This window comes from Bos indicus x Bos taurus, chromosome 6 (assembly GCF_003369695.1).
Source record: "Bos indicus x Bos taurus breed Angus x Brahman F1 hybrid chromosome 6, Bos_hybrid_MaternalHap_v2.0, whole genome shotgun sequence".
Classification (NCBI taxonomy): domain Eukaryota; kingdom Metazoa; phylum Chordata; class Mammalia; order Artiodactyla; family Bovidae; genus Bos; species Bos indicus x Bos taurus.
In genome coordinates this window covers 43,877,498-43,890,735 of record NC_040081.1, presented here as the reverse complement: position 1 = coordinate 43,890,735, position 13,238 = coordinate 43,877,498, and the positions used below count along the sequence as shown (strand labels likewise).

General features: G+C 42.5%; 1 protein-coding gene across 4 annotated transcripts in view; it reads left to right on the top strand.

Annotated features, from left to right (window-relative positions):
- PPARGC1A (PPARG coactivator 1 alpha) overlaps positions 1-13,238 on the top strand; it is a 713,764-nt gene that overhangs the window by 385,081 nt on the left and 315,445 nt on the right. The window contains exon 1 of one of the 4 annotated variants that reach the window (XM_027544174.1): positions 1,810-1,988. The exons of 2 other annotated variants lie outside the window; for them this stretch is intronic. In XM_027544174.1, the coding sequence (XP_027399975.1) occupies positions 1,920-1,988 (69 nt within the window). In that variant the 5' untranslated portion in view covers positions 1,810-1,919. Of the gene's footprint in view, positions 1-1,809; positions 1,989-13,238 lie in introns of those variants that run through there. One more of the 4 variants, XM_027544176.1, reaches the window with a different exon arrangement.

Genomic DNA, 13,238 nt, shown 5'->3' with positions numbered 1-13,238 from the left:
TACCGGGTATGGAGGTCTATGCTCAGTAAATGCTGGCTGCTGTTATAATTATGGTGGTGGTTAGCATGGGGATTTTAAAAATAAGGCATGTGATTGTTAGTCTGTATGTGCAATGGTAGATTATAGCAGGATATTGCAATCATTTCTGGAGTATTAGAATCACTACCACTAGAAACAGTCAAATATATATTTGAGGCTGACATCAAGGATGGAGAAGTTACTGAACCATATTCCATGGTTTGCATATTCCATGGAAGAAACCTGCAAGTTCTAATGTGAAGGAGACACTTCAGCAGAGGCTTAAGGGCATGGCTGCTACTGTCTTTAGATATCTGAAGGGTTGTCCTACAGAACAGGTTTTAGTATTCTTTACAGAATGAAGTTCAGCCATGGAAGTACAATGAAGTACATCTAATGAAGTACAGCCATGGCAGGTGCAGGGAGAAGAATATCAACTCATTGTGGGACAAAACAGTCAACCATGGAACAAGATTGTCTTGGGAGGTAGTGAGTTTACCATCGTTGGTGGTGAGAAACTGTTCACATGGGTATTGGCAGGATCTTGGGGATTCAGGCATCAGCCAACTGATTAGTTTAGAGAAACTTTAAATGATACTCTGAGTTTTGTGACTGTAGTCCTGGGTCCTCAGTAGAATCATCCAGTGGGATTAAAAAATATGACAGGGTCTTAGGACCCATACTAGACCAGTTAAATCAGAATCTCTAGGGATAAGGCTCTTGTAACAGTATTTTCACAATCTTCCCGGTTGAGTCTATTGTGCAGTCATTTGATAACTACCGTTTTAATGGGAAAAAGTAGGTACTGTTGGCAGTAACACCAGCTGCCTATCTTAAAACTCTAGGTGATCAATTCTGAACAGCAGGAGACAGTATCATTCTGTGTGAGAAATAGTAACAAAACAGGGCAGAGTTGGGTTGGATTTGGCTTCACTGAGCCCCAAATATTGAGGAAAAGTGAAAGCGTTATTTGCTCAGTCGTGTCCGACTCTTTGCAACCCCATGGACTGTAGCCTGCCAGGCTTCTCTGTCCATGGGATTTTCCAGGCAAGAACACTGGAGTAGGTTGCCATTACCTTCTCCAAGGAATCTTCCCCACCCAGGGATCGAACCTGGGTCTCCCACATTGCAGGCAGACTCTTTTACCATCTGAGACACCAGAGTCCATCCCAACTGAAGCCTCTGGCCATTTTAGCTAATGGTTTGCCTAAAGGTCCATGAGGTCAGTTTAAATGCCTGTCATAGAACTTCCTAGAGGGGGAAGACGAGGGACTATAGATGCTCAGGATTCAACTACAGGAATGAGTCTATTTTCTCCCAATGGAACTTGCTATTATGCATGTTTACTGGCTGCTGAGTGATTCATGCTATGTTGGGGGAAGATGTGCTCAAATGAAATGTGTTGCTTCTATGTAAAGTAGCTTATTTCTTCCAGGATACTCCGACCCACTGATGCAACCCTGCAGAACAATGCAAATTCTGCTGTGTGTGTGTGCGTGTGTGTGTGTGTTTGGGGATGAGAGAAAGACAAGAGTGCACATAAGAGATGCATATTTCTAGGTCATGGAGCATGCCTTCACACTTCCCTCCTCTGACCTTTATGCCAGAAGCATAAGAATGACCCATTGTCCACTGGCCCTGGAGCTTGGTTGTTCCTAATCTCTGGACGCTCAGTGGCTGAGCTGGCCTTCTGCCTGGCCAGTTGGCAGCTGTCAGGGTAGCCCCATGTATCCCAAATTTGTTCCCGCGTGGCTTCTTCCTGCCTGATCCCTCATCCTCTGGCATGGCATTTTCTCCATGACAGTCTGCCCCTGAACTGCCCTCGCTGCTGCTTTGGTAAAGGCTTGCAACGAAAGAGTAACAGCCACTGGCGAATCCAGTTTGTGCAAGCAGCATCAGCAATGGATGAGACCTCCCCTAGACTGGAAGAAGACTGGAAAAAAGGACTTCAGCGAGAAGCGAGCTGGCAGGTAAGTGATGTCCTCAGCTCCAGACAGCTCCAGATCACTCTCTCATCTCTTTCAGCCCAAGTCTGGGTAATTCACATCAGTCTGTTTGCACAAATGCATTGTCTCTAGGCATATCTTTTTGGGAAAAGTCATCATTAGTTTCCATTTCTTTGTAAACCATGCAAATAAGATTCCAAATGAATTTCCTGTAGATTCTTGAGCAAGCTAATAGAGTTTTACAAATCTATAGATGTTGCTAAATTTATACTTTCTTAATAAAGGCCCTTGAATTAACAAGTTGCAGGTGTATATCAAAGAAAGCATGAAGATTCGGTTTGTGTGAGTACAAGTTCATTGCAATATAAAAATTTAATACAACACCTGTCACCACACTTACTTTATAGCGTTATAGTAGCTTGGAATAAGGGGCTTGGTTTTAACCTATTTTAATGAGGTGGCCATTCTTTTAATGTGGCTTGTGTGCCTTTCTTATTTATGCTGAACTCATAATAGGTAGAAGCTCTGTGGTATGCAGAAAGTTCAAGCTAAAGGATTCATTTTGGTGTAGAGGCAGTTTTCATTAAAATATGCAAAGCAGTAATGTTTATACGTTACAATACCTATTTCAAATTAGCAAAATTATATGCTCCTGTCTCGTAAGCTGCCAACTGAAATCCCTTCCTAAATCCTGTTGAATGGCTTTGATTACTCTTCTTCACATTACACATTACACACCTCTAATGCATATTTTTACGCATCCACTCCATTGCCATTTAATTAGACAACAATATTGAAGAGCGATGCCAGAGCTTTTTTTTCTAATGCTGCTGCCTTATGGAAAAAGAACACTTCCGTGCATGAAGCATTTCTTATGGGTGGTGTTGAATAAAGTGCAACTGTGATTTTCCATTTTGTCTGTAGCAGACAGTTTCTTACAAAAGTGGTGATTCAGGACGAGTTGATTCTCAACATCAATTTTTAAAAATAATTCTCCCTTTTTATAAAAAGAGAAAATTTTCCTAAGAGTCTCCTTTGCAATAGAAATTTCTGTGAAACGTAGTACTGATATTGACAGGTATGTTCTGTTCTAAGCTATGTGATGTTCAGGAAGGAGCTTCAGAAAAAAACCTCCTCCAGACTGTCATGAAATTGGAGTCCTTCCACTTTGAGTGGGTGCGTTATTTAGGAAGCAGGAAGGCATACAAATAAATCTTTGTGTGCTACTTTGAGAATGTCACATGGTTGGTCCCCAGGGGGTCTAAAGAGATATTCAGATATTTTATGGTATGTTGATGTGACTTTTGGATTTTTGTCTTTTGTTTATGTGCTTTCCTTTAAAGAGCTGGCATCTTCTAGTCTTCAGAGGGGGATGAAGGGAAGAAGCATGTGAGGAGATGACTCAGAGATCTCTGTGGACAAAATATTTAAACTAGGAACATGAAATCCAAATGTTTATGTAAGAAAGCATGTGTCCTATCAATGGTCCTATCCCATGGACCTTTAGCTTAGTCAAAGGCAGATGACGAAAATGTTCTCTATGCTTATTACCTACAAAGATGTGATCCTGTACAAGTTGACCAATGTCATTTCCACTATGGTAACCGAAGTTCTCTCTGTAGATATTGGAGGTCATGCTTATCGGAAGGGCATCCTAGGCTTCCTTTGGCCTCTCTGTCTCTTGACCATGCATGGCATTGTATATTGTGGTGCATCAGCCCCTGCTTCACTGCTTCTGGAGCTCTACCCACAGTGAGGTCTGCCTGCTGCCCACATTGTCCAGCCATCTGTATTGCCATGCTGGGTCCCCAAGCATGGAGTCTCCCCACTTCAGCTAACACTCAAGCTGTCCCTAAAGGAGGAAATGGAATCAAATGGCATTAGATGTAAGACTTTCATCCTGAGAGTGACTTCTTTTGGCCATTCATGGTAGTGATGGAGTTGAAGACATTTTACAAATTGTAATTGATCCTGAAGCTTCAGTTTAGCTTTAATTCTGCATTTCTTATTGAAACGGATTCAGTACTTTTTTACCTAACTGTTATTTACCAATCACAGTGCCAGGTATGTGTGTGTGTACTCTTTCCTAAGGAACCTAGCCGGTAGATATAATTACCCTCCTTTTACAGACGAAGAAATTAAGACTTAAGGAGGTTACATGACCTGTCCAAAGCCATCTAGTATTCAAGTCCAGTCCTGTTTGACTCAAGTGCCTGTGCTCTTTCCACTGTGCTGTGCCATCTGAATTGAATTTTATCTCATTTTTTATCTCATGGAATAATAGCTTATGAGCAGCTGTGACGTGGGCAGGCAGGAAGAAAGAGGAAGGAAGGGAAAAAGCATGACGATCTTCTAATGGAATAATCAGTCTCTGAATCATTAAGACTTTAATAAAATGTTTTCAATAGTTTATTTTTTTAACCCTTACTTTCTACCAGGCCCTAAGCTATGTTTCTAATTCTGACAAGTATGTTAACAGACAGATATTACTTATTCCTATTACACAGATGGGGAAAATGAGGCTCAGCAGAGTTAGGGAATATGCTAAGGGTTGCAGAGCTACTTGAGATGATGAAAAGGGATGTGATCCAAGTTGGACTGGCCCCAAAGCCTGGATTCTTGTTAAGGCTGCCTCTCAGAATGTATTTCCAAATTATACTTTGATCAAAAATATTTTACTATCTCATCTCTCAGTGACATGATGGGATTTGGTCCTTGAGAAGTCCCCTGATGGCTTTTTTTTTTAATAAATTAAGAGTTGGGCAAAAATGCCTTGCTCACTCAGTTATTCAGAATGTATTTTAATTGGATGCTTTTTGCCTTAAATAAACCACCTTATCCACAAACTTGAAAATGAACTAGATGCAACTGCTCAAATCAACTGTAAATCTAAAGATCCGTTTAAGCCTATAACCTGTACCGGAATACCAAGAGCAGCTTTGCCAGAGTCATGACTCCTGACGCTTAAAGCCCACTTCAACTCTGGGAGAAGTTGTGAAATGAGGTGGTGGGGGCTTAGTTCATCAGGTAACCATCGGATGATTGGCAGATTTACTTAAGCATCTTTGCTTCTTCAGTTGTGAACCAAGGCATTACAATTGAGTGGGGCATTGTAGAGAGGATGTGAGGAGGTACAGATGCTTATTTGCTGGATAATAGTCAGTTGAAAGATACTATGAACACGTGTACACCCGTGGTGGATTCATATTGATGTATGGCAAAACCAATACAATATTGTAAAGTAATTAGCCTCCAATCAAAATAAATAAATTTAAAAAAATTTAAAAAAAAGAAAGATACTATGGAGGGACAAATGGCTCATTTCTCATGATAATGTTTTCTCTTGGGGTGGTCCCCTTTAAAACAACCAGTGTAATAGTGGTCTGGCAGTGAACTCCTCTCTCAGTGTTGTCCACCAAGGTCTCCTCAACAGGAGGACAACTTCCTCAAGGACAGAGAGGCATGTTGCTTGTGTCTGTGCCTCTGCCTTCAGCACTAAGCCTGGCACACACTCAGCCCTGATGATGTTCCCCTAACCGAAGGGAACTGCAAATTTGATTCAGAAGAAAGCTAAAATGTAATGTGGCCCGAAGGCCCTGATTTTACACATGAAGAACCAAAGCTGAGGCAGGCTGACTGCCCTGAGTTCTACTGCTGGTTATTAAGGAGCAAGGATGGTGATCTCTTTGTTTAGCTTTCTTCCTTTTTCCTGGATGACTTTTCTATAAATTTCCAATGCCTCACCTTTGCCCTATGTAGAACTGGAATAGAATATATTATCTGTGTCTGTTTAGATACCTGTATTTATCATGGTACCTCTATCTGACAGGAGCAGTGGTATAAAGGTTAAGAACATGGGATCTAGACCCAGACGTCTGGATTCTAACCTCGGTGTCATCAATTTCTAACTGTGCCACGCTGGTAGTGTTTCTAACCTCTCTATGCTTTAGTTTCCTCACCTATAAAATAGAGATAATTATCCCAGCTACCTTATAAGAATGTTGTGACTATTAAATGAGTCCATTTATGAAAAGTCCTTAGAATAATTATTTTTATTTTTTCTTTTATTTATTTTTTAATATAAATTTATTTATTTTAATTGGAGGCTAATTACTTTACAGTATTGTATTGGTTTTGTCATACATCAACATGAATCCACCACAGGTGTACACGTGTTCCCCATCCTGAACCCCCCACCCACCTCCCTCCCTGTACCATTCCCCTGGGTCATCCCAGTGCACCAGCCCTGAGCATCCTGTATCATGCATCGAACCTGGACTGGAGATTCATTTCACATATGATATTATACATGTTTCAATGCCATTCTCCCAAATCATCCCACCCTCACCCTCTCCCAGTTCAGTTCAGTTCAGTCACTCAGTCGTGTCCAACTCTTTGCGACCCCATGAATCGCAGCACGCTAGGCCTCCCTGTCCATCACCAACTCCCGGAGTTCCCTCAGACTCATGTCCATTGAGTCAGTGATGCCATCCAGCCATCTCATCCTCTGTCGTCCCCTTCTCTTCCCACCTCTAATCCCTCCCAGCATCAGAGTCTTTTCCAATGAGTCAACTCTTTGCATGAGGTGGCCAAAGTACTGGAGTTTCAGCTTTAGCATCATTCCTTCCAAAGAACACCCAGGGCTGATCTCCTTCAGAATGGACTGGTTGGATCTCCTTGCAGTCCAAGGGACTCTCAAGAGTCTTCTCCAACACCACAGTTCAAAAGCATCAATTCTTTGGTGCTCAGCTTTCTTCACAGTCCAACTCTCACATCCATACATGACCACAGGAAAAACCATAGCCTTGACTAGATGGACCTTTGTTGGCAAAGTAATGTCTCTGCTTTTGACTATGCTATCTAGGTTGGTCATAACTTTCCTTCCAAGGAGTAAGCGTCTTTTAACTTCATGGCTGCAGTCACCATCTGCAGTGATTTTGGAGCCCCAAAAAATAAAGTCTGACATTGTTTCCACATCTATTTCCCATGAAGTGATGGGACCAGATGCCATGATCTTCGTTTTCTGAATATTGAGCTTTAAACCAACTTTTTCACTCTCCTCTTTCATCAAGAGGCTTTTTAGGTCCTCTTCACTTTCTGCCATAAGGGTGGTGTCATCTGCATATCTGAGGTTACTGATATTTCTCCCGGCAATCTTGATTCCAGCTTGTGCTTCTTCCAGCCCAGCATTTCTCATGATGTATTCTGCATATAAGTTAAATAAGCAGGGTGACAATATACAGCCTTGACGTACTCCGTTTCCTATTTGGAACCAGTCTGTTGTTCCATGTCCAGTTCTAACTGTTGCTTCCTGATCTGCATATAGGTTTCTCAAGAGGCACAGAGTCCAGAAGACTGTTCTATACATCTGTGTCTCTTCTGCTGTCTTGCATACAGGGTTATCGTTACCATCTTTCTAAATTCCATATATATGCAGTAGTATACTATATTGGTGTTTTTCTTTCTGGCTTACTTCACTCTGTATAATAGGCTCCAGTTTCATCCACCTCATTAGAACTGATTCAAATGTATTCTTTTTAATGGCTGAGTAATACTTCATTGTGTATATGTACCACAGCTTTCTTATCCATTCGTCTGCTATTTAGTGCCCCATAGTGTGTGCTATGGGGCTTCCCTGGTGGCTTAATAGTAAAGAATCCACCAGCAATGCAGTAGCCACAGGAGACATGGGTTCGATCCCTGGGTCAGGAGGATCCCCTGGAGGAGAGCATGGCAATCCACTCCAGAATTCTTGTCTGAGAATCTCCATGGACAGAGGAGCCTGGCAGGCTACAAAGGTCACAAAGAGTTGGGCGTGACTGAAGTGACAGCCTGCACGCCCACATGCACACACATGGTATGTGCTGTATGTGTTAGGTGCTCTCTATCATCTATTTAATGAGATCAACCATTCAAAGTTCTCTGAACAGGTACTGTGTATAAAGCACATCTACACTTAAGTGAGTGAGACAGTGTCTGGAGACATTGCCTTTGAACTTGAGGTCACGGTGGAAAGAGCACAGCAGGTTGTTATGATTTGAGAAGAGCCAAAAAATGCTGTGTGTGTCACAGAAGCACTAAGAAGTGGTCTCCAGTGTCTAAGGGGACCCACAGAGGCAGTGATGCTGGCACTAATTAAACAAAGAGAAGGACGTAAGCCAGACAAAGAACTTGGAAGAGTATTAAGGCCAAAGGAGAACTTATCAGAGGCAGGAGGAGCCAGTTGTCTTTTGGTGCTGGCCTTTCAAGGTGAGGTAGGAGTCATGCGGGTGAGTCTGAAGGTGAGAAAGTTCCTGCGTGGTCAGACCAAACATCTTCAAACAGCAGTGGAGAGTCATCGAAGGGCTTTAAACAGAGGCATGAGATAGGGCTCAATAATTTTTTAGAGACATATCATTCTAGCTTCAATGCGGAAGATAAATTAGACTGTAACAAGATTGGAGGCCAGAAAACCAGTTCAGAAGCTGTTTCACCACTTTAATTGAGGATTGGTAGGACCGTGGAAATAAGATGGAGATGGAAGGGCAGATTTGGAAATATCTAGAAGAAGTGGGCCCCTGGATTTGGTGATTGATTCAGGGGATGGGTGTGTGGAGAGTAAAATGAATCTGCAGGGTGGCTAAGTGGATATAAGTGACATCATCTGAACAGAGACTGCCAGAAAAGAAGATGGTCTGTGGGCTCAGGATGGGGTGGATAATAACTAACACAATACTGGAGGAGAGTTATAAGAAATATGAATAATATAGTATTTTATACTAGAAAGATGAACAAAACCCCATGAGGACTCAGAAAACCTAGGAAAGGTAATAATATCAAAATACTGAACAATGACCAAGAGCTTACTTTGTGCCAAGAATTGTTTTAAAAATTTGTCATTTATTAACTCATAGAATCTTCACCATCATGGTATTAGAGATATGAGTTGTATCTTCGTTGTGCAGATGAGGAAGTGTCAGAGAGGTTAAGATCACTTAGCTAGTCCATGGAACCTAGGCCAAAGCAGCCTGGATCCAGAGCTTGGAAGCTCCTTAGGATTGTGTCTATTTGCATGAAGCTAGGGGGCCATGGAGCTAGGCCTTCCCAGGTGGTGCCAGTGGTAAAGAACCCACCTGCCAATACAGGAGATGTAAGAGACGCAAGTTCCATCCCTCGGTCTGGAAGATCCCCTGGAAGAGGAAATGGCAACCCACTCCAGTAATCTTGCCTGGAGAATCCCATGGACAGAGAAGTCTGGTGGGCTACAGTCCATGTGGTTGCCAAGAGTTGGACATGACTGAAGCGGCTTGGCACAACACAGAGGCCCAGGGATGAGTTCACAGAGAAGATGACACTGGAGCCAGCTTTTTAAGAAGGAACGCAAGCAGGGAAACCTTGAGTTAGAATCTGGGCTTTACTGATTTACTGATGATGGTTATAATCTACTTGGGGCAGAGAGAACAGATTCTTGTATGAGTTCAATGGGTCTCCTAAGGCTGACAGACTGAGTTTCTCAAGGTGAGATAGGCTCCCCAAAGAGGCTGCATGTGATGAAGGCGGCCTCTAGTAAGGCTGCCTCAGTGCTGAGCGGCCATGATGTGTGAGAGAGAGTGGACCGGGAAACTAGAGGGCCTGATGGGGAAAAGGCTACTAGACTTAGATGTGTGACCTCAGGCAAGTTCCTGTTCTCTCCAAATGGTTTCTTGTTACTCTCTACCTTTCCTTCCGATACCATTTCCATTTTGTATTTCAGTTTCCATGTGGAAATGAAAAAGAAGTATGTATGAGGTTGTCTCCTGCTCTCAGGAAAGGATTCATTTCTTCATGTTTGGTACACCTTGCATTGGAATTGATGGAAGAGTGGTTCATATTTTGAGTTTACTCAATATTTAGAGAATTCTGCTTTAAGATACTAATGTCACCTATCAAATGAGCAAATTGTGATGATGGGGTAAAGTCAGCACCTGAGGGTATAGACTGACCAGTTCTACCTTTATGTCAAGGGTATGATGGACCTACCCTGGAGAAGGAAATGGCAACCCACTCCGGTATTCTTGCCTGGGAAAATCCCATGCACGGAGGAACCTGGTGGGTTACAGTCTGTGGGGTCGCAAAGAGTTGGACACGACTAAGCAATTAAGTACACAGCACATGATGGACCTAGCAAGAAATGGCATGAATGTAGAAACTGTAAGAGTGTAGGTTTCTCAGAAAACAAATTCTTTTTTTCTTCCCTTGTTAGATTTCTGGCACAGTGGTATGTTTGAGAAGACCCCTTTTTTGCTGGTTATAACTTTTTGTTGCTTTTCAAATTATTTGGGACTCATTCATTCATTTGGTCCAGGAACGTACAGTGTTTGATGTATTTCTTGGATTCAAATGTCATCGATTTATAAGGCTTAAAGAGACCTTGGGATGACATGTCATTGTTTGTTTTCACCCCCATGTTCTTCACTCTGAGCAGAAGCAAGTCCAAAAAGCTGAAAACAGATGACCTTCTATAGCTGCTCTCCATAACTCATCCCTGGGTCTAACAAATGATTCTTGGGTTAAGGAAATTCTTCCTTGTGGTGGATTTAAACCTTACATACCCGCTGCAGCTGCGGACCAGTCCTGCTCCTTCCTCCTCCCTGGAGGTGGAGAAAAACAACTCAGTCACTGTCCTCAGGAATCAGCCTTTCTGGCCTTGAGGATCATTATGAAAGCAGTCTTCAGCTTCTACTTCTCACGGCTAAGCACCTTAAATCCCTTAGGCATAATTCTTCATTTCCATCTTCTTGAGTCTCTCTGAAGCTTCTCCAGATCTGCTCATTACCTTAACTTCTGTAGTCTAGAACTTTTCAAGAGGATCTAGCCAGGGCTAACCAGTAGTGGCCATCTGCTCATTTATTTAATCAGCGAATGCACATTTATTGAGCTCCAGGGGTTTTAAATACTAGACCCCTGGGCAAAGTCCTGAGGTGGCAAAAATAAGTAAAAACAGCCTAACGCAACACTAAGAGATTGGCTCATATCATGGATCACTGCTTACCAGCTGTATGACCTTGAACACATTACTTAACCTCTCTGTCTCAGTTCCTTCCTGGGCAAAATGAGATAATGATAATATCTATCTCATTGGGTTGTTGTGAGGATTAAATGGATAAATACATGTAATGCACTTAGAATAGTGGTCACTGCCTAGTTCTGGTCATGTAACTCTTTGCTAAAGAAAATAATAATGAAATAAGATGTAGATCCTGCCCCCTAATTGTACCCACTTTACTCAGAAGGATGAACAAATAAATAAATAGTTAATGACAGTTCAGTGCATTCCGTGCTCTGATAGCAGTCTGAGCATGTGGGATGGAAGTTCAGAGAAGCAAGAGGAATCATGTCCCAGGGCATCAGGAATGACTTCATGGTTCACAGGAAGTGGACTGTTGGATGCACGTCTTAAATTCACATATCGTTGATGTGAAAGGCAGGGAGAAACCTTGGACGGACATTTTCTTGTTCATTTTTATTGTACAGATGATGGAGTTGCCTCAGAGTAAGGGCTTTCTAGGTGGTGAGGAGGGTGAAAAGGTATCCTAGTCATAGGGAAGCTTATGAATAAAGAACTAGAAGAACACGCATTTGGCGTGTGTTGGGAAGATGGCAGGTGGCTTGTTGTGTCAGGGGGTGTTATGAGCACTGAGGCTGGAGGAGGCCTTAGGTTGTGAATGGAGCCATTTCCTTAACCTAATCCATGCTTATGGGGATTTTATTTAAAAAGTCACAGCATTTGAGATCTCTCTTCTAGGAGTTTTCTTACTCTGTCTTGGGTCGAGTTATGCATCAATCCCTGGAGGCCAGAATCTGAATCCTATTCATTTTCCTGTTTCTCTCAGGGCTTAGCACAGTACCAGGCATGAGGCAGGCTTAAGTCATGTGTACTGAAATCAACTTTGCTGTGTATAGCAAGTGCCCTCATCTGCTTGTTCTAGGACAGCCAATTGTGCTTATGCATGGATGAACCCATGCTAATAAATGAATCCAGGGATTTTACAGTTTTCAAATTTGACTCAATTTTGAGCACCTCTTGGGAAGGGAACAGTTTTGTGTAAAACCCAAAGAACCAAGATGAGAAACAAATTCTCCCTGTGGAGTTTCTGCCTTTTACATTTGACTTCCTGTGTTCCTGTGTGCTGTATTCATGGCTGATTATTCTGATGGGGACCCAGCGAACACTGAGTTTAGGATTTAAGACTTAGACTCTTCCCATTTGGAACTCTTTCATGAGCATTGGCTCACATTGCTCCCAATCCATGCTGACACTGGCTACAGAAAACTCGAGATGTGAAGGGCAGATCTTAAAAGAAGGCAGCTCTGGACTCTCTAAAGAGACAAATATATTTTACATCAAGTTCCCTGGTTTAAAAAAAAAAAAATGTCAAAAGAAGTGGGAAATACTCAAGTTGTAGCAGCTGGGTGAATGCAGTGATTCTCTCACTTAGGGCACAAACGCTGCAGTTTTCTATCTAATTCACTCCTCAATCATTCCATGGCCCCTGTCTCAAGCTCAATTTAAGCTCAGTCCCCAGTACACAGAGCCACTGCACAGTATATAAAGAAATGACTGGCCAAAGGGAATGAGGGGAAGACGGTGCCATGTGGTGACCAAAGCTTGAGTTAAAGTAGTTCTGGGGTCACACAGCATCTTTCCCCAGCACCTCTCACAGAGTCCGTGTAAAATAGGTCATTTCTTCTTTAGCCTTTAAATGGTAATTATCTCCGCCTGATAGGCTAATCTGCTTGGACATAGCCTGATGCTGCTGTTCAGATCCTCACCACGTATATTGGGGAAACAGACAAATTTACTGGAGACTTGAGAGGGTAGTGCCTGGATGGAAAGTTTGCTGCCTCTCGGGCTTTGAATTGAAATGGAACTGGGCTGGTGCTCTGCAGAACTCTATTACTGCTGATGAGTGTTTGTCTTTTTCAGAGGAGCTCAGGTGAGCAATAAATATGACTGCTCTATAGGGAGCGCGTCCTGGAAACTGTTGGATCTTTCTTTACACATGTCAAGCGTGTTTCAGTTTTCAGAAGCACATATCCATTTATACTGCATTTTCAATCTCATAGAAGCTCTATGAAGGAAATGGCAACCGTGTTATTATTACCAGTCATCAAATGCATAAACTGAGGGCTGATGGGTTAAGAGCCTTGCCCAGCAGGGCCAGGACAAGGACTTGAGTCTGAAGGGCAGTGCTGTGCTTATGCAGGCAGATCCCGCTTTCTCTCTGTTCACTAGTCAAGAGTGAATTTTTGAGA